At 38.3% G+C, this 27,879-nt stretch overlaps 1 protein-coding gene, 2 long non-coding RNA genes and 1 other non-coding gene across 4 annotated transcripts; 2 read left to right on the forward strand and 2 right to left on the reverse strand.

The window, feature by feature from the left end:
- Positions 1-6,711: 6,711 nt before the first annotated feature.
- Positions 6,712-6,784, reverse strand: TRNAR-ACG (transfer RNA arginine (anticodon ACG)). Its single transcript has one exon. It is a non-coding gene; the product is annotated as a tRNA-Arg (tRNA).
- A 7,125-nt stretch (positions 6,785-13,909) lies between these two features.
- On the forward strand, positions 13,910-16,124 carry LOC148844942 (Protein kinase superfamily protein). The gene has a single exon (XM_088954900.1). It carries the CDS (start codon positions 14,259-14,261, stop codon positions 15,777-15,779), a length of 1,521 nt encoding a protein of 506 aa, XP_088811026.1. The 5' UTR covers positions 13,910-14,258; the 3' UTR covers positions 15,780-16,124.
- A 2,298-nt stretch (positions 16,125-18,422) lies between these two features.
- Positions 18,423-21,966, reverse strand: LOC148844943 (uncharacterized). Its single transcript, XR_016102213.1, has 2 exons — positions 21,774-21,966; positions 18,423-19,048 (listed from the first exon to the last, which is right to left on the reverse strand). It is a non-coding gene; the product is annotated as an uncharacterized LOC148844943 (long non-coding RNA).
- Positions 21,967-22,338: 372 nt separating this feature from the next.
- LOC148844944 (uncharacterized) lies at positions 22,339-26,194 on the forward strand. The gene is made up of 3 exons (XR_016102359.1): positions 22,339-22,652; positions 22,764-22,850; positions 24,561-26,194. It is a non-coding gene; the product is annotated as an uncharacterized LOC148844944 (long non-coding RNA).
- Positions 26,195-27,879: the final 1,685 nt, after the last annotated feature.

The following is a 27,879-nucleotide window of genomic DNA, read 5'->3' on the forward strand; positions in this document are numbered from 1 at the left end:
AGTTATTTATCCAAATTATCTGGCGAAGTATTTCTTGATAAATATTTATTTGGGTAAGTGCAATTATCAGTGTTCTTTTATTTCTTGCGTAAGATTATATCTATAAAACGGTCTTCTAAGTTCTAACCATTATCTATACTGCTCCCAACTATCACGAAGGTTGCTGATTGCTAAATTCAAATTCAAAGTATCCATATGTAACATAGTGTATTGTCTGATATCCACCACCCCCAAACCTGCCTACCAAATAAGCCACCATCACTTGGTTGTGAACTGGGATATTTGATCCACTGAATCCATCATTTAACCAGGACCCAGGAAGTTAACTTGATCACCAGTTCAACAGTCTGGTGCAAGTCTGGTAGCATTACTTACTAGTGACGTGATTTCTCTTATTTGAATTCTTTAGTGTTGAATCTCTTACTAACCTTCTTAAGTTGGTATATTGACTTTATAAATAGGTATGTTGCCTTTCAAATAAAAGAAGCCAATTATAGAGTCAATAATTTCTCTTTGGTTTAGAAAGTGAACCATGAGATTCTAGAATTTAGACAATGTGGAGTTGCTTTTGTTTGATCAGGTTGCTTACCATGCTTTTTCGAATCATATTCTCCATGGTGTGGCCTACTCTCACAAGTGGAATAGGACCCACTTAAGTATTAAGAGTGAATCCCATTTCAATATCTTGATTAGGGTTATCAATGGGTCGGGCAGACTCAACAGACCCGAATCAAACTAATTTAATTGTAATTGAGTCTTATTTGTTACACCTGATTGTCCCAATACAGACCCTGGATCTGGCTTCTCATCTAATACAAAATGGGTTTGACTATAATATTGGAAGGACGTGATATCTAAAAAAGTTGCGATTAATCGACTAGTATCATAAACAAATTCAGCAATCAGGTGGTATTTATCAAAATTCATGAGATTTTGATTGTCAAATCTCTTTTTCTATCCTGACCCAGATCAGACCCACCCGGCCAATTTAATAATTTTAATGGATGTCACTAAAATTAAAAGTTATTTTGGGGGTATTATATAATATGCATCGTTTTTCTTATTGTCAGTTCTAAAAATAAATCAAAACCATCTGATTTGAAAACAGATGTATGTGTTTTTTGTTTTAAAAACTGAAACAAAAATACATGTTCATGAATTCTTGGTTTCCAAATAAATATTTCCTTCTAATTAATCTCATATTCCATAAATCGTATTATCTCTACACTATAAAATTTGTTTTTATTTTAAAAGCCATTATTTTGATGATTTCGAAAAGATGTATTATTTTCTGAAACAAAACCAATTTATTCTTTTCTTTTCTGATATAGAAATTTCAAGAAAAAAATAAAAAAGAAAAATGTTGTATTGTTGTATTACACCCATTCGTTGTTGTTCTTAGAAAGCTATAGGTGTATATCCTTAGTGTAATGCTATGGTGCACAACATCAAAATTGAATGAACTCAAAAAAAAAAAAAAAAAAAAAAAAGAGAACATCAAAATGAAAGCTTATAATTATTCTTTAAGAAGATGCGACTCTTTCAGTTATTGAAAGCTTATAATTATTCGTTAAACTGAAAGTTAGATCTGGTGGGGTGGGCCTATCTCAATTGTTGGACTTGGCCCACCCTAAGTATGGATTTAAATGTGAAGGGAAGACATGAAAATTAAAATCTATTATTTTTAAAATGATTTAGAATGATGTGAGGTGTCTGAGTGGCTGGCCTTAATGTCTGTAGTGAGATCCGTTTCAATATCTGGAACCTCCTTATTGGGGGCCCAACTCAAGTATGGGCGAAACATAATGATGATTGCAATTTAAATTATTAAAAATTATTGGAATTCACTCATTGTGTTCTGAAATGATGTGAAATGGGCCTTCTCATGGATTGGAACTACCTCAATTGGATAGGGCCCATTGAGTATAATAGAGATAGAATTTAATTTAGCTGGTTCCTACAATCCTACTACTGCTACAATACAAATGAAGAAAATCATTTAATTCAATTTTCCTTTGTACAAGAAAAATAATAAAAAGAATAATGATTTAGGATATCTCTAATTATTGTTTAAAACAAAAGCACGTCTTTAGGCTGAGTTTGGTTTGATAGAAAAATGAGAAAGAAACAGAATGTGAAATTTGTTGAGGAGCTTCGGTCAGGTTTCTGTTTCTCTCATATTTTTCTGTCAAACCAAACACAGGCTAAAGAATAACCACATTTATAAAGAATTGGTGGTGTGCAAATCACTCCCACATTTTCCTTGACAGGGATGCCAGTGGGTAGGGTTAAATGGTAAGCCCATGCCAATTGCCAGCTGACCCTGTCGGTTTCTGGTCAAGTCAACCATAATTTAGTATTAGGCCGAATTACAATGTCTGCCAAACGAACGAATTGACGATTGATTATAGACATATCCTTCGCGAGAAGCAAATTGGTTAGCAAACAAGAGTCACTAGTTCACTATATCTGTTTTGTGGATGCCTTGGCCCTTGGAGGAGATTCTCCCTATAAGTTAATAGGTTCTTAATCTTCTAGTGTTTTTTTTTTTTTTTCCCTATAAGGTATTAGGCTGAGTTTGGGTTAGTGTCAAAATTATAATTGGGTTGGGACTGGTTTTTACTCTTCCAAATAGATTAAGACCCAAACCGATCTTTTGTAATTAATAATATGTGAAGGTTTACTTATATTTTATATTTAAGTGGGTGGATTTTATAGACATATATAAGGTAATTTTGATTGAAAAAAAGTCGTTTTATTAACATATAAACAACTCGTTATTTACTGTAATTTTTATTAAGGCTCAGTTTGGAAAGAATACAAATGCAAATACATATAAAATAGCACAAAATATAAGATTTTTTACTCTACATATTTGCATTCGTACTCCTTCCAAATCAGCCTAAGGTTATATTTCAAAAGTGAAGTTCCAACCATGAAGCTGTTGTATTATCGGGTCAAGCCCAATATCCCAATTAATAATGGGTGAAATTCTAGTTCTATTTAGAATTCATTAATAATCAATTCAAGAGTGGCCCATCCTATCTTGAACAACACCCAATTTATTGAGTATCTGTTCATGATAATACTGTTCCAACATGATTTTCTTTGCACTCTCACCCCTGAAACTAGAACCCTCCATGTCTTTAATGAATAAGGTTTAATTGAATGTTTTAGCTGTTTAGCATGTTGTGGAACCAATGGTAAAATTTTGTTGGTGTTAAATATATGGGGCCCATGAATTTAATACTGACGTGAAATCTCATCATTGGTTCAACAGCCTGTTGAACAGTTAAAGGGCTCAACTAATCTAAATTCGCCTTTAATGTGTGAACACAGATCATCTAGGATGAAGTTGGTTGGGTTTAACTGTAAACCCATCTTGACCCGAGGGTTTTGCTTCTTTAGTCCAAATCTGATCGGATTAGGGTTAAAAGTAAACCCGTTCTTAACCCTACCGTTGACATCCCTAAATAGTAAAATGTCAATATAGTATAGGTACAGTAGACGTACTGTATTCGAGGCGGGCCGGATCGGGTTCGACAATTACATCCATCTAACTAGTCGGGTTGCAGTAGCTTCCGGCTTCGATGAGAGTTGTTGGCGTCGTGTGGTTCAACCCTTCGATGCGTGCCTTGATAACATTTAAAATTGTGGATCCGCCGTCCATTTATGTTTCAGTCCATTCCACAATTTTTTATTGGTTCACCGTCAAAGTCGATTGGATTTGGATCTGTAAAAATTAAAACCTCCATAAAATAAATGATAAAGATTAAAGATAATGTACTGCAATTGCTCCAACGTTTAAATCATTCCTTTTTCTGTCTCTTTCTTCCCCTACTCCTTGTCCAGCCCATCATTTCATTCGTACGCCCGAGGGCCAGGCCCAAGCCCAACTTTTCACGTGGTCGACCCCTAATCAATGAGCCTAAATACATCTGGTTTTGGGCTCTAACGACGTTGTTTTTTGGGTGAAGTAATTTGACCTTTGGGAAACACCAGCCACACCATGTTCGTTCGTACTTCTTACCGGAGCTAAAAGATGGTGTTATCACTGGGGGCCCACCTAACATCAATGCTGAGACCCTGGGTTTTGCTTTGGATGGCTGTTGGTGCTTGGATCAAATTGGAACTTCATTGAAAATTTTAGGGGCAAAAGTGGGACCCATGCTCATTATGTCGATTTAATTCTCTGACCTTTTGCAATGATAATGGATGGAATTAGTGAGATTTAACCCAAATCATGGATGCTCTAAAGGTAGGTTAGAGGAGGACCCACATCGGACATTGCCTCCGTGGAGGTATATTAATATTATAAAAAGGCAAAGCTACTGTGCCTGAGGTGGGGGTATGTAATTAGTTATTAGTGGAGTTATAAATTATAATGCATATATTTCCTCATCAGATTAATCATAAGTTTGATTATTCATCTCTAATGCATCATCATTAATCTATTACACTTATTGATCTTTATTCAATTTTTGATTGCTTTCTTTTTACTTATATTTAATTACATATTTTCTTTTTTAGGTCTAGTTGAATTTTAATAAAAATTCCATCAGTATGAGCTTGCTTATAGTCAATTTTTTATAGTTGAGTATTGACAGATGGAAATTATAAGGTAGAGTGAATTTTGTTTCAAGTTTTTATAGTTGAGTATTGATAGATGGAGATTAAATAGAATAAATATGGTAGAGTGAATTTTATTTGATACCAAAATATGTCAGCCGCATATTGAGAACATCTCCTCGTAAATTTAACATTTATGTACATAAAATATTCTTAATGTACTACTGAATGCTATGTGTACAGAGATTTAAGTTCACAAGAAGGCATCAGAATATTGCTGTCAGCCTTTAAAACTCTAGCCCTTAATCGCTCAATTGAACCCTTTTGGATTTATTTGTCAAATATTTATTGATATTCAAGAATGGAAGCGTAAAGTTGAAACTTGGCAACATACCGCCTATGTCAATTAAATATAGGAGTCTCTATAATGCTTCAGAGGTCCATACATAAATAAATTAAACTGAAAGCTTAAGCCAACAATAATCCTATTCTTCAAGGATTATATGATGAATTGAAAGAGAAGTCCAAGAAGATTTGCCAAGAGAAAGTTGACATGCCCAGAAAAACAGATACTTTGGGCATAAAAAAGGAAGATGTTATTGGCGAGCAACTCTTGTGGCTTACAGACGAGAGAGAGAGAGAGAGATGTTGCAGGTTTATTGTCAAATTACTAAGCAGTTAAGCTTCAAGTATAATCCCATCAATCGCAGTAAATCCGATTAAAAATGGGTTAATTCGGTTGAAGTTCAACCCAGGCCCCAGGCCTAACCTGAGCCTTACCCAATAGTATTTGGGTTGGGTTTGGGCTCGGGTACGGCTGGATCAGGATAAATGGGTTTGGGTGGATTCGTTTGGTTTGAAATAACTTATTATCATATATTTTTATAAAGTGATCTTTGGTTTTATGACCCAATTTAAGAGTAGAATTGATTGAAGATATTATAAAATGAATTTGATGCATATATACATATATTCGTGTATATAATTATAAAAAATATATTTTTATATAAATTTAATACGAATATTTATGTATTTGTTCAGTCAGGTTTGGATTGGGCCGGGCCCAAGTTAGGTTGGGCCAGGCTCAGGCTACCCAAGACTTAACCCAAAACCAACCCAAATTTGAGCCAGACTAGAATTTTCTAGCCTAAACCCAGCCCACAGCTCTAAAACTCAGACCTAATCTGTGCAAAAACTCGAGTTGAGTTAGGTCAGATTCATCCAAATTGCAACCGTAGGCCTGGTATTCGCATTTTCTTATCTTACCCTGCCCACCCCAACCCAATGCATTGAAAAAAAAAGTTCTTTTCAAACTCAAATCAGGGAGGAGTTGAGGGGGGGGGGGGGGTTTCTCTGAAGAGTGGTACAAGTCAGATGGTTATAGGCATTTTTGATTCTGAATTCTGAATGAGGATGATGCGCCTTGACCAGACTCCAGACTGTCGGTCCAATAGGAGGTCCTCGTAGAGACTATTTGAACCAAGCCATGTCTCCAATTTCCTTCAGGTCCCAGCCCATGTGTGTGAGTGATTCTGTTGTTGAAATTTCAAACTTCCACTATGAATTTCATGCAATTGAGGAAAAAACTTAAAAAACTCACATGGGTGCCTGCTTTTCGGCTAACAACTAATGAACTAAAACCTTTCCAGCTTCCAGCCTTCCAAGCTTGCATATAAGTAGCCGGCCCCTTATGTATTGTGTATAGGGGTGCAACTTGGGTGTGCCAATCTGTGCACGAATTGATTCAGCCCACAATTATATATGAGTTGAGCTTAGATTTTTTGTTTTCATATTGTGCACATATGATATATTTATATCATCAATTTTTAGTGTTCATTTAATGACCAACATGAACCCAAATCCAACTGGAATGCACCAAATTCTAGTGCAGTTTGAGCTCAAATTAAATAGTTCAGATTTGACTTTGGGCTCAGGCGTTAGGCCCAATTTTAAGATTGGGCTTAGATTGAGATCAGACTCATGTCAACCGCACCAATGTGGGATATATATTTTCGCCTTAGAGATTTGGAACTGAAGTCCATTCTTACCGCCTGACCAAGCGACAGCGCCAGTACAGTTACTAATGACTGCCCAACGTTTCAACACTTCCTAAAAATAGAATGAAAAAGAAAACGCGAAAAGCGACTCCACTGGGGATCGAACCCAGAATCTCTGGTTCCGTAGACCAGTGCCTTATCCATTGGGCCATGGAGTCATTGTTATCAATTAGTGAAGAACAACCTATATCTACGAATAAAGTTGATCCACAGGCAATGAAGCCACTGTCGAAGGTGTTCCATTAAAGCAACAAGTGTCACCTCCGGCGGCCATCAAAAACATCTCCATCATCGGACAAGAAGGAAATCATCATAAGCAACGCCGAGATATCATCAGGGTTCGTGTATCTCATCCTTTCCACTAACACAACGATCAAAGTATTTCTTCTTGTAGGCACCGTCGAAGGCGTTCCATTCCTTCTGCTCCATGTTTTGTTTCAGATTGTAAAGCCCAATACAGGTTTGGAAGGAATTCATATTTAAGAATTCAAAGTGCTGATTTCGATTAGAAAATCATGCAAGAACTGTTTTACTGCTGTTGGTTCTCATGTTTGCTTCACTGTTGGATCTTCTTACATTCAAGTGGACTAGACAAAGATTGATCAAGTGCATCAATGGTGCCATTACCTCAGGCTGATTAAAAAACAAAGAGATAATCTCCTTCAGTTTCATTGCATCTTTGTTATTCAATGCATTGATTGAGCTATTTAAAATCAATATATGAAGTTTAACTGCAAATAGAGTTTAGAGATTGGGAGTGAATTTCCAGGGGAAAAAAAGAGCAGATTTTTTTGGGGGAGACTGGAGAGAGAGAGAGAGAGAGAGAGTTTTCTGGAAAGGAAAGCAATGGGTGAAAGAGAGAAAGTCAAAGTTTTAGGTATTAGAACTTTAGAAGGATGTCAGGAGGCAGGAGAGAGGTGAAACTATAGTGATTGAATTAAAAACATGATTCCATATCTGGAAAAAGATAAGCTCCTCTATCTTGAATCAAAAAGTTTGGAATAGATTTTTCTAATTGAGAAACATGTCTTTTAAGGATGAGCTTCCTTATTCTAGCACCAGTAATTGCATCTTTCTGCAATGTAAACAAAAATGGGGAGCAGTTTGGAGAGATGGTTGCAACTAGCTGAACTTTAATATTCATTTATTATTTTACTGTCAATGGCAAGCTGAAGTTAGGCATTTGGAGTACAATATCTGAATATAGCTACTGGTAAAAATAAATGCGAAAGGAGATGCGAATGCCTCCTTTAGTGTTTTCCACTGTGCTTTACAAAACAAAACTTCATCTGCTTCACATTCTGTTCAAAGCGTACTATTTATTGGCAGAAAATGGTGAAGATGTTGAACTACTACATATATCATCTTTTTTCTTGTGAGCAAACAGTATATAGTGGGATACAAAATATGAAAGCTTTATTTTGTGCGTCAACCAACTGCCTTCAAAAGGAACACAGATGATAGGTTGAAGCTCATAGATGAGATAATGGATCGCTTATGCTGCTGCAACACAGGAAAGCAGCTTTGGGAAGAGTCAAAGGTTCATTTTCTAGACAGTTGATTGGCAACTGAGCTCCACAGCTGGTTGGATAAATATTATTAAGGTTGTGCACAATTTTTTATTCTCTTTTCAGTTCTGACTTCTGAGCATGTAATCCACATAGATTTGTTTATTGTTTGTCAGTTCTGAGCTTGTTGTATTAGACTGTTGGTGAATAAAATATGCTTCTTCTGTTTCGAATGAGAAAACAATGTACTTTTAAGCAATAATTAATGCTTCAGAAGACTTCCAAAACCCAAACCAGCCTTTGTTTCTGTATTTCCAAGATAAGATGACACCCAGAAAATAAATGTGAATTAACAGTGCACCAACATCTAAATTAGCTAGGTTGATTATCAATCCAGGCTGTCCAGTGCGTGTCTTGCATTCTCAGACTGTAGACCTGCCAATGATGTGGTAAGATCAAGTTGATTCTCAATGAATCCAAACCATCCAAATGACATGCAAGATATGATTGGTGATTTAGGGCACCATGTGGAGAGTAGTAGTTTTTGGTTTCAATTAATCAAATTGTTGGTAGAGTTCCAAAGGAGGTGGTAAGCTAATTGATCCACCTGGATATTTCAACATCTGATTGATGCATCAATCTGTCATCAAGATAGAACGATTGATTTGGGCCTTTTCATTAGCATGTCATGCCATGATCGAGATTGCTGAATTTGTTGTTTTCTTCAAAGCAAAGGCATGGGCCTATCTTTTGAAGATTGATTGTTAACTAGATCTGAGGGAAAGATGTCTGGTTAGGTAAACCATAAACAATAATAAGGATGGTTTGATCCCAAAAGAAAGTTGGCAGCATTAAATTTATTGGCCAAACAGGATTTATGTTGTCCACCCCATATAGTTGGGATGAGATATGATGATGATAATATTGTATTTCTTGCAAAAGAAAAAAAGGAACAGGATCTATGTATCACATGGCCACATCCACATGGGGATGGATTCATTTAACAATGATGATATGACATGAGAAGGGAAGGAGGGGTTACAATTTGCCAATTTCTAATTAATCCATCCCGACCCACCCAACTCACTCGTTCACAATCCACCCAAACCCACCCATTTACTTATTGTGTTGGACATGGGTTAAACCACCAATTAAGTAAAGTTAAATGGGTTGAGTTATGGTTTCCCATTGTGTCAACCAAAACCGAACGCAATCTCTCTTTCTCACTTCTCACTCTGTATAATAAACTAACGGGTGGGACTGTGTCAGGGAGGGATTGGGTTGGGTTCAAATGCATCCTTAATGGGTTTGTTTGTCTCACTTGCTTTTACCGACAGTGCAAGTTTTTCATCTAAAAATCTGATGCAAAATTTGCACCACATTCATCATGGGCTCATACCTCAATTCTCTAATATAAAGTGGAGATCATGATATCATCTTATTTCCTACCATGCACACACTCAAAATCCTATAACTCTTTCTCCAATCTCTTTTCATATAAAATAGGGACCAGTTACACTGTTATTATGGAAATTAAGCCAGCTTTAGGCTACGTATCTTATCTGTTATTATGGAAAGATATCTCTAGTTTACCAGTTACACTGTCATCAACTACGATTCGATCGAGTATTCTCTATCAGTCTATCCGTCTCCGTCTAATCCTCTTAGCCTTGAATCTGAAATCTGAATATTTCAATTTTATTCTATTCTAGGCAGATCCAACCCACTCACAGGTCCCAACGGTATAGACCTGATAAGGTAGACTGGCCACCTTGGTATCTGTATACTTGATGACCCTCAGAAAAGACAAACTAATAAGAATCTATCCTTATCCACAAGTGTACTAGGAGTATGGCAAGTGAAGAGTGATGAGGGCAGATTTGGACCTTCACCGACACGTGGCACCTCGTGACAACTAGAAAAATATCCAACCAACAAACTTATGAAGTTGGTGACCCATCTGGGAATCAGTTTGGCCTGCTTGGTGCGACCTGTGCGTGGCTTGCACGAACTGCGCGGCACGCGCGGCCTGCGCGAACTGCGCACGGCCTGCGCGAGCCGCGTGCGGCTGCGCGAGCCGCGTGCGGCGTGCGGCCTGCATGACCTGGCCGACCTGGACCAGCCTAGCGCATGATCCGGTCAAGCCTCCCATAAGGCACCCACCGACAAACCTGGCCTAGACACTAACCCGCCGACTGACACAGGAGCCAGCTTGACGACCTGGTCTAGACACTGACCCGCTGACTGACACAGGCGCCGACTTGACGACCTGGCCTAGACACTGACCCGCTGTCTGATGCAAGCACCCCTCTAACAACCCGGCCCAAGCGCCGACCTGGCCGCCTGACACAAGCGCCAGCTTGACGACCTCGAGGAGTTCACCACCGTACCCCGGTTCTGACAGGATGCGACGAGTCTTACCGTTTGGAGGTTTTTCACCCACCTAACCCGCGAGGACTCCCGTATATAAAGACCTCACCCCCCAAAGGGGAGGGGGATGAAAAAAGGGAAGTAACCTTTGTTCTCTAGCTCTCTCATATTATCTTCAAAGCTCTCTACAATAAGAGTGCTAATTTAAGCGTCGGAGAGTCCCCACTAGGAAAATACCCCCGGGACCTCTGATTCAGTTCTCGCAGGTCCTTCAGCTCTCGTCGCCTACAAAGAGGAGGAAAAGATGGAGTTCTCGCAGGTCTCTCAGCTCCCGCCACCTACAAAGAGGAGGAAAAGATGAAGTTCTCGCAGGTCCCTCAGCTCCCGCAGCCTACAAAGGAAAGAAGACCACCTCATGCTGAGGGCAGTCGGATTGCGCCGCACCAGGGAGCTCCAGCATTCTCTAAGTCATCGGCCGCCTAGTAGGCAGTTCGCCACCAGGCAGTTCGTCACCGAGCAGCTCGCCACCGGGCAGTTCGCCACCAGGCAGTTCGCCACCGGGCAGTTCGCCACCAGGCAGTTCACCACCAGGTAGCTCGCCACCAGGGAGCTCGCCACCAGGCAGTTCGCCACCAGGCAGTTCACCACCAGACAGTTCGCCATCGGGCAGTTCACCATCAGGCAGTCTCCACCGAGCAGTTTGCCAGTAGGCGGTTCACTACCAAGTAGCTCATCCCTAAGGCACGCCACCACCGGGTCAAATAACGAGGTACTTAGCCAAAAAATTTTACATCACAAAACATTGGTACGTGGCCGAAAACGGTTACATCAAAGAGTGAACCCCCTCTTACCCAAGAAAACAAGAACAAGAGACACAACAGCCTCTTTAATAATCAAACCCGGTTCGGTTTGCATATAAGCTTGCTTAGGCCCAGCCAATTTGTTTTCCTGAGCACACCCTGAAAAGGTAAAGTGGAGAACCCATCTTCTCACAATGTCAATGTTTCAAAGCCCACACCCATTAAAGATTGATCCATTCATGGAAGAGCTTTTTTGTTAATCATTCCTGTAATATGAAAGTAGTGAGAAAAGGTTGTCTGGAAAATGGGCCCAGCTCTTTACTGCATGTGGTCCATGACAAATTGGTTCAGAGCCCAGACCTAGGAAGAAGCTGTTCATATTCAGGGGGAAAAGATTTTCCAGGGAATTTGTAGGACCCCACATTAAGAAATTATTAAAAGGAAGACGAAAAGACATCACTTGCCATGCATGAAAAGGAAAATGTGTGATCTGGGAGATTTTCCAATTACCCTGTTGCAATAGTTGGTTAGCTCCAAGATCAAATCTGAAATCCCAAAAGAATCATGAATCATCTCTACATCTGTCAATGGATTATGGATCTGCTCTGGTTCGGGAATCCGGATACTGTGGATACAGTCCTAAACAGTCCCGAACCGATTATTAATTTGATTCTATAAAATAGACTCAGAAAAAGTATAGTTGGGTCGGATCTAATTAGTCCCGATTGTACTTGTCATCTATACATAGCCTATCATCATAATGACTGGAAAGTTGAAACTTCAATTTTGACTATTGATAGGAAAAAGATTATGCTACCGAAAACGAATAATACCGAAAGAGCTTTAACCAATAAATCCCCTTCCCCTGACTTCGATAAAAAACCACCTGACTGATTAGCATTTTATGATGGTTGATTGGTTGAAAATTTTTTCTGAAAAGTACAGATTTATCCAATGCAGATTTTTGATTCACAGTGCAGGGCTATAAATATTCAAATGGACCGATACCTATACTCTATGCATTTACGCCCGTCCGTAAATTGGCATTAATTCCAAGCTGACACTTACCTCAATGGTATATTGAACTTATAAATTCTGACACTAGGGATATCGGCCATTCTCTCAATTTTTTTTCGATATCATACCTTTTCGATATTATAATCCAACCCATTTTCATTATATAACCTAAATGAAAATGAGAGTATAGTAAGCTAAATCAAATGTTTTTTACCCAAAATATTTTATATATTATTTATGAAATTTACCCATATTAACATAACCAATTTGGATCTGAATTGATATGGAAAAGAAAGAACCAATCACGACCCAGGACACAAATCAATAACCAGTTGATTCAATTGGTCCGGTTCTATTGGGTAACCCGACCCATTTACATCTCTCTGCTCATATCAAATCATAGCAATTGATGTAGCTGTTGGATCATTAGATCATATATGTAGCTTACTAGTATAGACCTTGATAGCTTATATTACATTATTGCTATTAAAGCTGATAGGGTGAAATTTTTTTTACTCCGAGTCTGTTTCCTCCAGAAGCTCTCTTAGGCATCGCCAAGACGCCAACCAATCCAAGCCCATATTAGTGCTGGGCCCAAGCCTACTAATTTCAGACCTTCAATTCTAATAATGTTTACTCATCATTATTCGAGTACCTATCATCCGGTATCAACTTGTACCGTCCGCCTGCTTTCCTGGTTTCCTGCTCCCGTTGTCTTATATGTGGCTGGCATCACTGTCTTTTTATCCCGGCGATCCCACCGAGTCCTCGGAGACACAGTCGGCGAGCCGGGCCCATCAGCTCCTCGGAAAGGTAGTTCGTCCTTCGTCGTCTCATGAATTTACAGGGCAGAGGGTTTAATAACCTGAAGGCTGAAGCCCCGATAAACGGGCCAGCCCACCAGGATTGAGGAATTTCAGGCAAGATTCAGGTTCAGGCTGAACTCCGGCTTGGGCTAGCTTAAATCTACAAAAAAATCTGGGCCCGGGCCTGTCAGGCTAAGTCTTAAAGCTTTCCCTTGCAGCCCGACCGACCAATAGCTTTTACAACATAGTAAAGTGCCGCGGCCTGCGGGCCTCTGGCCATACAAGGACCGCTTAATAGAGGTTACTGCTTCACTTTGACCAACCAAACAGTTAATGACTGTCAAAAAGAATTAAATAAAAAATGAAAAGAAAAAGCAAATCTATTGAATTTTCATGTACAATTTCCATGGTCTATAATCACAGATGAGAAAAGAGAAATCATGGTGACAAAAACGTAGTAATTATAGAACAAAAAGTCACTCCAATCAATTACCGGATCTGTCCAGTATCTCACTGTTGCAATATTTTATAGATCAAGTTGTAATTTTTGCTGCATTTACACTAAAATATTGCAAAACCATTGGATTGGAATCTCCTATTTAGGGTAGTTCTTTTTTTGTATACTATACTACTATAGTAATCAAAACCCAAATATTAAAGAGATTCTAATCCAATGGGCTAGAGTCCCATCTGTGCCCTTCAAAAATCTGGACCCACTATCTCATATATTGACAAGAAAATTTATTATCCTCCAGCTCCAAGCTCCTATCCCCATCCTGGCAATCTGACATCCTCCAAGAGTCAATTATATAGGACAAAATATGGGCGATTGGTATGATATACCATAGTTATGGTTTATAGAGTTGAATAGTAGGGGAGACCGGTAAACCTATGATTCCAATTCACTCGGCATCCTCTATCCAGTGGGCATGAGCATTGAACATTGAACAGATTCCCAATCCCCATATTACTTGATAAATTTCTTTATCCTGTAGTTTTAGCACAGTTCACAAGATCAAGTACATTTGGATTTGCAGCCCCCCAAGCCCAACTCTTAAACTTTTCCCTCGTTTTGTTTGTTGATGTTTTGGTCTCTCTCTCCTCTCTCAAGGATTCTCCAATCCGAACTTCATGGGGTATCTGTCTTGCAGAGCTGACTCTGCCATCCTCACCGCCAATTCCCACTGCGCCACCAGCAGCGGCGCCACCACCTCTAAAGCCAAGAAGAACAAGCACAAGGAAGAATCAGAGAAGCCCGTTAAAATCCAACAGTTCGAATATAGTGACCTTGAAGCAGCCACAAGTGGTTTCTCAGAGCAGAAGCTGCTGGGTAGAGGTAGCCATGGCTGCGTCTACAAAGGGGTGCTCCGGAGTGGCCGCCTCGTGGCTGTGAAGAAACCCTCTAGAGGCGCTTCCCTACACGTTGCGTCGTCGGCGGACAGCACTAATGAAGTGGACAACGAGATTGATATCCTCTCCAAGCTTTACAGCCCTCGGCTTGTGAATTTGGTGGGGTTCACCAACGACTCAAAGGACCGGCTTTTGGTCGTGGAGTTCATGAGCAACGGTACCCTTTACGACGTCATTCATACCAGTCCTCGTCCGCCTAATTGGGGTCGAAGAATTCGGCTTGCCCTTCAGACTGCTAAGGCTATCGATACCCTTCATTCGTCCATTCCTCCGGTAATTCACAGAGATATCAAGTCAGCTAATGTCTTAATTGATCGAAATTTCAATGCTCGGTTGGGTGATTTCGGTCTGGCATTGCGCTGCCATGTTGATGATTTCCGACTCCGGTCGACGCCGCCTGCCGGCACAATCGGATACCTAGATCCCTGCTATGTTACGCCGGATAATCTGAGTACAAAGACAGATGTTTTCAGTTTTGGTATTCTCCTGTTGGAGATTATCAGTGGTAGGAAGGCAATCGATGTTGGGTATTCTCCTCCTTCAATTGTCGACTGGGCTGTACCACTTATTCGGAAAGGGAAGCTTCTTGCCGTCTATGATCCAAGAATTCCTCCTCCAAAGGACCCCTCTGTGGGGAAGCAACTGGCGGTGCTCGCAGCCAAGTGCGTGCGGTCAAGCAAGGAGCGTCGCCCTACGATGAAGGAGATAGTCGAGTACCTTACTGTTCTGAGTAAGACGATTCCATTCCATTCATGGAATGGCTTCTCTGTTAATCCATGCATGATGGTAGATGCAGTGGGTCGCCCTGTTGGACCCGAAGCGACCCATTTGAGTTCAAGGTCAAGGCAGCAAGGAGGAGAGAGTGGAGACGTGGGGGATACGAAAAGTTCTCGGCAATTGAGAAATTCCAGAAGGGTATACTCTGATTTGGGCTTTGGTTCAAGGAACAATTTAATGGACCTCCTGGCGGGGAGGGAAGGAGATTCCAGTTTCCAGGGTGAGGCAGATGGAGCTCAGTCTGTTCCTGTAGTAATGCAGGGCTGTGGCTATAGAATGGGAAGCGGGGGATTTGTTGGCAGGCGGAAAATTCAGTCTGTCGCTCATGGTTATGATGGAGATAGCATCTCCCGATTAAGGAGAAATCGAACTGTTGGAGGAAGCTTAGAGACATTTACTAGAAGGAATGGGTTTGATTGTCAGGATAACAGGGCAGCTAGTGCTCAAGCAAGAGACCCTGTCTAGTTCTTCTTGATATTTAGTTGAATGGCCATTTTCATCTCTTGTTGCAATTTGACAAGGGAACAAGGCTTACATTCACATCCTTCACATTCTGGTACATCACATTGGTGTAGAGTAGTAAGTAGTTCATTTATGTAAGGCTTTCTCTCAAAGGCCTCCTTTTATGTTCATAAATTATTGTGTTGTTGAATTATCATCACAGATTTAAAAGGATTGGCACATCTCTGATGTTCCTTTTCAATTTTTTGATCTGTTTTTTTCCTATTCATTTTCATTTTATGTTATCTTATTCCCAATGTTAAGGCTATTGGAAATGCTAAATTCATTTAACTTACGTAGAACTTGAAACATTTGAGTCATCAGTAATTGTTCTGTTCTTCTGTTGAATTTTGATGTGTATTTCTTTAGTTCTCCCTGTTTACAGTTTGCTATCATCATTATCTTGTTTTTATTGTTGGATTAGCATCTCTGTACAATGTAAACCAGTTAATATCTATTATACTGGATATTTGGCAGGATTTTGTGACTCAAATTTTATACTCTGTTTCTTTCACTTTTATTTGTATCTCTTGAAAAGAGTACTAGAATTCAGATGGAACTTTACCAGTTAACCATTAATTGGATGTAGATAAATGTTAGATAAAAGATTTCTGTAATTTATATAAATAGTTTTATTACCACTCCATTAGATCAGTATAATTTCTTAGTTTGAAAAGTTGCACTGTATCTTGTCTCTGGTTTTGGGCCTGGCATGTAATTTCTTATGGCATACCCATCTCTGATTATTGGGAACAATGGTATTGGTGAAGTTTCAAGATGTAAAGCATGAATCTGCAGCCTGGATTCTGAATTCTGAGTGATGGTCCCTCCTAATGCTCAAATGCTAGAGGCTAATAAGTCCTGAGCCAATATATCAGGCTCCAAAGTGTGATATTTTGCAACTTTTTATGTGATGATGGAAAAGAGAGCTTATATATAAGGCTTCAAAGGGTTGATAAGATGTCATATATTCACGGAATGGTTTCTCGGTGCTTGTTTAGAAGTTTTTGATGGTGTATTTCATATGGCTGTTCTATTAATCAACATGGATCTGCTTATATCGTGGGTTTCGTTTACTTCTTGTGGGCATGTGATGGATAAGATGGAGCAATGTCAAAACTCCAGCAGTACTGAGAGACATCAATTGCTGAACACCTAACATCTTTGGATATATATAACAAAGCAAGGATGGTGACAAAATCTGACATTACAAGAGTTGACTGCAAGTAATATAGGATAGTCATCTAAAAGATCGGGTACCTTGAACTTGTTTCAAGGTTTTTTTTTCTTTGCATCTTTGTACTTTCAGAAGAAATTAATAGATAAACATTTGTTGGCATCTGTCATTATTCTTGTTATGGCTATTATTGTTTTGGTTTCCATGTGTTTTAACAGTTGCTAAACAATAATTTCATTCATCTACAGTACTATCATATTATTTGAGACACTGAACTGAGATTCTCATGACAAGTGGAGCAGCATTGTCATCTGGATCTGATTATAATATTTGCTTCTTCCCTTGAGAAGAATATGTTCTTTGATCTATAACAATTTATCCTGGTTATGGGGTTGTGACTAAGTTTCTGTGAGGTTAATAACCTGAATCTAGCTTTTCTCACCATGATTTCTTTAATTGTCATCTCTTACACTTTCCACCTAAGCAATTCCATGCTGACTTTTGATGCAATAAGGACCAAGTTGTTGGTTGGTACATTTGATTTGTTAAGAGTGTTAGATCTTTCTTCCTAGACCAACTAAATAACTTGTTAGACCACATCATTCACTGCAATTGCTAACCGAAAACAGTGGGTGCTCATGATTTATAATTCTATACTTGGTAATCTCTAATAGTATAATGATTGTAGTAGGAAACAAAATATACCCATCATCCTTATAATCTTGAATTTTCTTATAATACATGAAAATTCCATGGGGATATAAATTACTACATTGTTATATTTTGTATCTTTCTCATTAATAAAATACTCTCCACTATCCAGTCTTTGTTAATACCATGTGCATGCCTGTACATAAATTGTACATACAATTAATAATTAACTCCTATTCTTTGTTTGTACCTTTCACGCAAGCATGTGAAGAATTATTTTATGTTATACGTACATCGTACTTGTCATTATCTCCATAATCAAAGCATTTCTACCTGGTAAGATACCAACTCTGGTGAAGGTTGCAACGCCAACTCGCTGACCAGTAAAGTTTCAGTTGGTGGTTGTGAATTTGGATCTATTCCCACCTTCATCAGAGTTGGCATGGGTTTGAGGTTTGGGGGATGGTGCTTGTAACCCATTTGCTAGAAAAAAAATGAAAACAATACAAACTCTTTATATGAGGCTCTTTTTAATTGCCTCTGGAAAACTGGGTTGTGAAGTTAGAACAATTGATATTTAATACAAAATCTGTAGATATTAAGTGTGCATTTGAGAAGCATCCACTACATGCATACCATTCAATTGAAAGCATTTGTTCATATTATGTTGTTTTATCTTTTGGGTTGCGGGTAAACCTGGAATGGGGACGATTTGGGTCTTTTCTTGTATTGAGTACTACATTCTAATGCTGTTAGACATGCTCAGAACATGCAAAACCTTTGAAGGTAAAAGTGGATCTTGAAAGAGAATATTTGTTTTCTGCATCAGGTCATTCAATCCAGAAGCCAACCAAATGGCAAAAACAAACGACCCTATTGCAAATACGGACTACAACAGACAATGCTAGAGTTCAGTTGGTTACACACGGGAAGAGGGTGTGATAGGGATGGTTCAATCCTGATTCCTGAAACAAAATATAGGGTGTCCCTACCCAGAAGCAACAAGTCAGGAATTATATTCCTTCCTCAAGTTATGGCTTTACAGCTCATAACTTCACATTTGCATGTGCTGCATTCTTCATCTTCACTTCTCCATTACTGAAAATTCATATTTTAGTTGCCAAGCACATATAGTGATAGAGATACGTCCCTCTCTCTCTCTCTCTGGTTGTTAATCCCAATATCCAGCCAGGCTACACCATCAGGGAGAAACCAAGCGCTTCAAGGGGAAAAAGGTGTAACATCACCGTCGACAGAGAAAAATTTGCCGTCTTTGACCCGAGAGAGCTCGGCCTCCCAAATGGCCAAATCATCAGCATCATTCATTCCTTCAGCAACGAGACGACCAACCCCTTGCTTGCATCTACATTCTGCATTCATTGCTTGTTGAATTTCTGTTCCGTTTCTGGACCGTCCAAAATCCAAATTACTTTTCCAGCAGGCATGTTCAGAATTGTATGCGCTTCCTTTCAATTCCTAACACAGTGCTAAAACTTTGTGTGTGGGGCCCAATACAGATTTTAAGAGATACATGGGAATTCATCTAAGGTAATCTAGGATATGGTAGGGAAAGTGTTTAAAACTCACCATCACTTTTAGCATTTCTATTAAATTTATTATAACTTTTCAAAATGTCTAAAACTTATCGTCACTAATTTGACGTTAAACAGATTAAATTGGTGTTAATATATTACTATTTGATCTTTTATAGAAAAATATAAAATGTATACATATTTTCAAACATAAAATACATAAAAAATCAGAAATTGTAAAAAATATAAAACATTATAGAAATTACAAACAAAATAAAAATTATTTTTAAATTATAGAAAATATAGAAATTGAAAAACAAAGCTAGAAAATAAAATTTGTAGAAAAAAACTCAAAATTATAGAAAAAATACAGAAAGTGAAATAAATATAAAAAAATACAGGAAAATTTATAGATTCTAGAAAAAAAAAATGTAAAGAAATAGAAATTATAAAAAACATTGGAAATTATAATAAAACATTAAAAATGCAAAAAAAAAAAACAAGAAAGTTTAAAACTGAAAAAGACAAAAAAAAACTCGAAAAATATAGAGATTGGATATAAATAGGAAGTCTAAATATACATCAAATGAAAAAATTACATAGAAAAGAGTAATAAATTATAGAAAACAAGAAAATGATAATTTTTTTTCAAACAAATCAGTTACAAAAAATAAATAAAGTGATAAAAAATTAAAAATTTTAGAAAAGAAAGAAATGCTCATTATTAAATAATATATATATATATATATATATATATATTAGAAAAATAAAAAATTGCAGATAAACTAATAAAATGATAAAAGTTTTCAGCATAACCAAACAAAAATTTTCAAAAAGTATTTCAATATTCCAAGGGACATTGCAATAAATTTTCAAAAAATATTTTAGACAATCAGATAAAAATTTACAAAATTATTTTTGCATAAATTTATAAAGCCCTCAATGAAGTTTTACATTCTAGATTCAAGTTGTAAAAATTTACAATACAATGCAAATATTTCAAAACACTAGAAATCTCTAAGTTTTTTTTATCATTATATTTGTTCCTCCACATCTTCAAAGCAGAAATATGAGCGAGTGAGAGAGGGATAGTGGTGGTGTGGCAACGACCTTCAAACAGTAGATCTAAGCGATAGACAAAGAGAGTGTGGTGCCCACATATTATAGATTCGAGCAAGAGAGGGTGGTCTGGCACCCACCTATTGTAGATATGAGTGAGGGAGGGTGATGCGGCATCTAGGAGATCTGAGCAAAGAGAGAGCGGTGTGGCACCCACCTACTATAGATATGAGTGAAGGTGGGTGGTGTGGCGTCTTGGAGATCTAAGCAAAGAGAGGGCGGTGTGGCGCCCATCTACTATAGATCTGAGAGAGAGAGAGAGAGAGAGGGTGGTGTGACGTCTACCTTAGATATCTAAGTGAGAGAGAGAGAGAGAGAGAGAAGAGAGAGAGAGAGAGAGAGAGAGAGAGAGAGACTATGAATGACCAGAAGATCTGAGCGAGATGATCGATGCGGCATCTAGAGACCCAAGTGAAGAGAAAGAGAGAGATGGTGCAGGGCTGGAAATTCTGAGTGACAGAGGCAAAGAGAAGATCGGCAAAATGAGAGAGAGAGAGAGAGAGGGGGGGGGGAGAGAGAGAAGTTTTAGGAGAATAAATCTAACACTAAATGAGCCATTTTCTCTAATTCATGGGCAGTTTGGTCATGAGAAACAACTTCTATTAGTGAATATTAACCGTTTTTTAATGGGTGGTGAGTTTTGAAAAAAAAAAAAAACTCACTATATGGGGTTCCCTGGATGTTTTGAAAAGTTATGATGAGTTTAAGAGAAATGCTGAAAAGTCAAAGTTTTAGACAATTTCCCTAAATCTTAAAAATGCATCAATAATATTGGTCAAAAGACAAAATCTACTTTAATGGCTTGTATGATACATTGCAACCAACATACCATACATATTGTTATGTGGAATGCAGATGAGCCTACTCTTATAATTTAATGAGTATTAAACATATCATATCAATACTTTGAATCTTAAGCCCATCAAATTATAATCTACGTTGGTATGGGAATGCAGCTGAACCTACTATTATAATTTAATGAGAATTAAATATATCATATCAATAATTTGAATCTTAAGCCCATCCAAGGTCTGTAGGTTATGGTTTAGGGATGACAATTAACAATATATGGTGGGGGGTGGGGACAAGGATGGGGATTAATAGGAATCCCCAATCGGGGTTGGGAATCGGGATTGGGGATGGGAATTAAGTCTCTACCCCGCCCCAACTCCAATTAAATATATATTATTTATTTATCAAAATATATTTTAAATATTAATTATATTTTAAAATTTTCTTTTATTTTAAGTAAATTTATTTTCCCAAAAATATTGTTAGTAAAAAATTTTGGGGGATTTGGGTCCCTATGGGGAACCTAACTCCATTGAGGATGGAGATGGAGGACAACTTTTAACCCCGACAAGGATCAGGGTGGGGATAGGAATATGATCCTGGGTTGAATCCGCCCTCGTGCCATTCCTAATATGGTTTTACAAGTGTACTTAGTGTTTGGTGCTCAGATGTATGGATTTAACTTACGTTACGGAGAAGGCCATGCTTGTCATTAGTGATCCATATCTTAGCAGAGTGCCTGGATAATTAGGCTTCCTTAGCTAACTAAGCTAAAAGTGAAGGAATTTTTCATTGATTGCACGAGATAGCCAGCATGCGAAGAAAGCAGCATCAGCAAGATACGAAGCAAAGGAGCAAAGAAACAAGTAAGAAAATTTGGTTGATACTGTAAGGCATGGCTTTAAAACTGGATCGGACCACTTGACTCGGAACTGCTTGTGGCTCTGGGCTTGGCTTTAAACTCAAACTATTTGACTTGGGGTACAGTTGGACCATTTGACCCAAAAATCAGCAGTCAAAGCGATTTGATTTTCCAAACCATAATGTATGGTAAGCCCGTCCAACAAGGACCGATTCAAGTTTAATTAGGTTAGAACTGAATAATTAAGACATGAACCGGGTCTAAGCATGATTCTTGGATCTGGTGTATTAAATGGTTGACTTTGTAATCCTTGCGTTGGGTATTTATTTAATTATCTGTGAAGAATCAGAATGGAAAAAGGTTAGGTCCGTATTCTGTCTGACCCAGGACCCGGGATAGCCGGGAGTACGGGACTATTATATCATTGTAAACAGCAGGTTCATTCATGATTCATCTGGTGTACGCCTTGCTTATTTTAAGGGTTACCTTTAAATATTAAATGAATTTTGTAAAACAACATCGCATTAACCCGCCCATTTAAGGAAGGAGTTGAGCTTCAGTCAGGACAGCCTTTATTCTCAAAACAAGGTTGGGAAAGGCTGTTAGAACGGTGTGGGCATGAATTTGCCCTGACTGAAGCCCGTCTCGGAAGGAAGAAGCTTTGGGACTTATGCAGGGCTTCATGAGACTTTTAGTTTAGAAAGGTCCAGATCTCAAAACTTTAGAAGGAATCTCATTTTTTTTTTCTCGACAACATTTATTTATTTTTACCCTTTTTCTTTTCTGCTCATGCACTAATTTCTGCATGTGGACAGGGCCCATCTAGTCTAGTTACTACTTGCTAATAAAGAAAACGAGAGTCTATTTATCAGCATCTAAGGCCCCTTTCAGCTGTATATGAGGTTATTCTCTTTCTCCTCCTAGACTTAAGAAGGCTATGTTTGGAAGTGCTTAAAAATAAGTGTTTATTTTAAAATAAGGGATTATTTTTTAAGCTCAAGTTCCCATCTTTTTTAAGTGTTTATACAATAAGCACTTATTCATTTTTTTCTTCTAAAATTATCCTTGGTTGAATTTTAAAACACCACTTATAAAATTAGCTCTAATTGAATTTTATAAAAGCACTTTTAATTTTATAAAAAAACTTTTACAAAAGCACCTTTACAGAAGCACTTTTATAAAAATACTTTTATAGAAGCACTTTTATCAAAGTTCTTTTGTAAAAGCACTTTTATAAAAGTATTTTTATAAAAGTGTTTCGTAAAAGTGCTTTCAAAGGGTATATTTTGAAAATTTGAAAGCAAATGAAGGACAAAATAGTCACAAATGCTTATAAGTGCTTATTAGAGAAAAAGACTACCAAATGCCCAATATAAAATAAGTAGAGGTGTAAATCGGGCCGTGCTAGGAATGTTGGCCATGCTGGGCCTGGGGTTTTAGGTCCATGAGCTGGCACCGCGACACGACCCATATATACTATTTATATAATATTATATAAATTATAATTATATAATAATATATTAATAAAATAAATATTTTTTTTTTTATTTTATTACACTAGTTTATTTAATTATTGTATATATAAGCAATTGTATACACAAAATTCATATAAAATTAAAATTTTAAGTTTTTTGTCAAATTTTTTAAAATAAATAGCTTTGGCCCGATGCACGGCCCAACTTGGCCCAAAGCTTTGCCTGCAGCACGACACATCACAGCACGGGCCTACACAGGCCTAGGTCATTCTGAATTTTTCATTGGGGAGGGTAGCATGGCCTGTGATGGTCCACGGGCCAACACGGCATAGCCCGCACTTTGCATAGGCCGCCACAACCCACTTTACACCTCTAAAAATAAGCACTTAAAAAAGTTGGGTGCCAAATATAAATAAGTACTTATTTGAATAAACACTTATTTTTAACTTAAACACTCCCAAACATGGCCTTACTAAAGTTGTAGCACACAAAAGATAAGAGTGAAGTTGATATGAGAACTTGCCACTGATAAAGTTATCCTATCTGCAATATAATAGAGCTTTCAACCCTCCAGTCTGTTTAAAAGTTTAATCTTGGGGCTTGGTGTTTGGTGAGCCTCATTAATTGAGTGAGTAATGGATGAGTGGTGTGGTGCTGGTTTTGTCATGGACACTACATTCTACAGACCGTTTGATCCTTATGCAGTCGCATCATATCATTGTTAGCTTCTAACCACCAAATAAATTGACCATTTTTCAACCCTTTATTTGTTCTGATGTAAATTCAAGGATTCCATCACAAAAGAGGCAAAACGTGTACAAGGGGTCAACCAGAGTCATCTCCTCATAACCCTTTCATTAGAGGGGAAATGATGGTGAGTGATAGTAACTAGCTAGGGTAGGACTTTCAGCAAAGCCTTTTAACTCAATAAGATGAGAAAGCAAGCTAACCCAATTACTACTTGAGATGTGATGACCATGGTTCACACAAGCATGATCTTACGACCTTTAATTAAACATGGATGAAAACCTTAATTTTGTAGAAGTGAATTAATATCAGAGCTACTCGATTCGTCTGATTATCAAATGAGTTCATTTTCCGAGTACAGACACTCTCTTTATCTTCCATTACTTGCAGCACTTGGATTGCCAAAATGCTGAAACCAAACCAAAGAAAAGAAAAAGAAACCACCTTTTCCATTGATCAAGGCGCTGTCTACAGGCATGATGCATAAAGCTAACAAGTAATGTCAAGCCCAAGGGGAGATGAATTTGTTGGACTTAATGCATCTTCTGGTCTCCCAACTGATGCTTTACTTTATTTTATTGGCAAGGCATGGCTGTCCTCTTCTTTAGCATGAACAGTTTGTCCTTGTCTCTATTATATTGCCCCATCAAGGAAAAGAAGATCCCGGCCTATGGGTTTTTTCCCTTTGAAATGTAATAGCCCTTCTGGAAGGCTGTAATTGAATTAGTAAAAGAACAAATTACAAGTTGCTGGCGGGAAGGAAGGTGTATGGAAGTGTGAGCTGCCCATAACAACAGGCACAACACAGTCGGAGCAGGAGAAGTTGATAAGTAGTCTGTTGAGTGAGGAGACCTTTGGGCCAACAATGGCAAATCGCAAATCATTCCTCTTGGAAGCTCCTAACAGAGACAAGCTTGCATGGGTAGAGAAGCAATCAAGGAAAGCACACGGATATAGAACCCAACTGCAACAAGTAGCAACTCAAATGTTGTTAAATGAACAAACATCTGGAAGGTAGAAATTCCATTTCACACCTGTTACAACTTACAACAATGGGTGTAATATGGATTAGTACAACCAGAACCAACTCACAGAAATTCTGAAATTCATCAATTAAGCATTACAAGGGTCAATACCCAATGTTGGTCCCAGCTACATTCATCCAGCCACACATCGGAAATATCAGTGATATAAAGTACAAGAAGAGATCGATGTTCCTGGCCTCAGGCATTTTTTAATGGCAAATTTGCATGGAGAAGTCTTGGCGCACAAGCATGAGAACACTAGTTTGAATCGATCGGCTAGAGTCCGGATCTCCAATTCAATCGGCCAGCGGTCACTTTGTGCAAAATAATATTTGGTGATGTTTACTGATCAATAACAGTATCTTTTGCAGCAGGAAGGACAGTCCCAGCAGCAGCTGAGTTCTGAGACTTCTGAGTGCTGGGCCATCTCCATGGCTGTTCGTTTAGCTTTTAACTATGAGAAATGATATTACCAGAGCAAAACTACATATCAGAACAAATGCTGAAAAGGTGGTCTTGATCATTTCTAGTAGTCTATACTGGTGAAAATGTGAACCTGATGTCGTCCAAAGGCACGGCAAAGAGTATCATTGCGTACTGGACCTTTGGTCCCACCCCTCCAACAAGACAGTATCAGCCATCTCTGCACCTACGCTGATGGTGTACTGCTGCATTGGTCTCTGTCTGATGTTTGATCCATGGATATTTTCTCTTGCCCGTGTGAATCTGGGCTCAATCTGAACCTGGCCTTTCAGTTGGCCTCGATTAGGGTTTTAAATTTGGTCCGATTCTGTTTCTGGGCTTATTTCAATGCCTATGATTTATTTTTTATTGCATTCTTTGTTTTTGACTTGGAGTTCATACGGTGTAGGTGTTTGGTGGTGCTTTTCCTTTTTAAACGGGTTTTTGAATAAGCACTTTTTCAATAATTGCTTATTAGATAAATATATTTTGAGCAGTTGTTGAACTTTTGAATAAGCACTTTTTTTCTTTGTAAAAGGACTTCTCCAAAACGTAAGAAAGAAGCCCGAAACCCAAAATTTTGCTTCTTCTAAATGCGCTTGTTGGACTTTTTGGGTGTTTATAGGCAATAACGCTTAAGCTCTTATTAGAGGCCGTTCCAAACGCAGCCCTTGGGTTGGCCTCCCAAGTCCCAACTAGGGTAATTGCACCTCTGGAGTACAGGGTACACACTGGAGGTTGTTTAGGGTGGGCAGCCTCTGGAGCAGATGATGGAGGGGTTAACAACTTAACATGATCATATGACTCTACTCGCCTTATATATGAACTATTTTGCTGGTTTCCATTATCTGGGTTTAATGGAGATTGTTTACTGCTGTCCAAATGAATCGTATTGACTAAATTGCCTTTCCATTAAAACCCTCTTTTTCTGTTTCTTTCTTTCTTGGAAAAGCAATACTAGTAGTTTCTTTAGAACTAATAGCTACTGCTCAGCCCTTCTTGTCTCCTAAGTGCTTTAATGCTTTATTATTTACTTTTCTCGGATTGCCTGATTTTGAGCCTACCTTGCCAGCTTGGTCATCTTGATAAAAACATGTAACATAATTCCTATTGTCATTATAAGAGAAAAGGAGGAAAAGACTAAGGGTCAATGTTTCACTTGAATCAATATTTCACATTGTATCAGGTGAAGATCAGGCACAAGAAAATAACAGAATTTGTAACCAGACATGACTACAAAAGAGGAACCTTTTCTTGAGGTGCTACACTCTTCATTTCATCTTAATCATGTATTGAATATTTCATTCAATAAAGTGAAATTGCAACTTGATGGTAACTCAAGTGAACACCAAACTGGTTGAGTATGAGGTATACATCTCAATCAGGAAAACCTGCATTTGGGATTTGATGGTCCCATTGAAGAGGCTAATGCCTCTAAGGCCTCGTTTGCTTTTTGGTAAGTTACTTACCCGGGTAAACGCAATTACCTGTGTAAGTTTTTTTCTGGGGACACTTATCTGGGTAAGTTCATTTACCCATATTATTTTATTTCCTAGATAAATAAGGTAATGACCATTTTAGCCATAAAAATCCATTATTAAAAGGGGTATTTTTGTCCCATTCAAGTGTTAGCAACTTCCCCTTAGGTGAGAAAGTTATTTACCCTTCTAGAGACGGGATCTGCTCCTCACAGGCGCCTCACATGCACATCCTACCATGCATTGGGAACATCTCGTACTAATTAATTATTATTCACGGGAGATGTTCTCAATGCATGGTGGATGTGCATGTGAGGTGCCCATTCGTGAGGAGCAGATCCCGTCTCCCTAGGAGATGGGTATCACTTACCCGGGTAAGTGGTACATAGGAAAATTAACTTTCCCTGGTCCCCACATAAATCTGAAAAATGAACATGAGGTTTTTGGTCAATGGGAACCAAAATCCCATTGACCGATTTCCCCCCTCTCAAAATCCAAAAAAAAAGAACACCCTCTAAGATCAAAGTACCTCTCTTGTTTGGACCCTGTATTTCTAAACATAATCATTTTTATCCCACTCCAATGGAAGGAGCAAGCACTATAATATGAGCAAGTCTATTTACTTGGATTAACGGAGCCTGTTCCACTTCTTAAGAAAGACCACATCTGCTGCCCGTTTTTCTTGGTTATTATTAAGTGGGTCAGAAAGGAGATCAATGATAAAGCAGGGTCTTATTAAATTGA

The sequence above is a fragment of the Nelumbo lutea genome, chromosome 7, assembly GCF_056320005.1.
Source record: "Nelumbo lutea isolate HS-2025 chromosome 7, American lotus-T2T, whole genome shotgun sequence".
In the NCBI taxonomy this organism is placed as follows: domain Eukaryota; kingdom Viridiplantae; phylum Streptophyta; class Magnoliopsida; order Proteales; family Nelumbonaceae; genus Nelumbo; species Nelumbo lutea.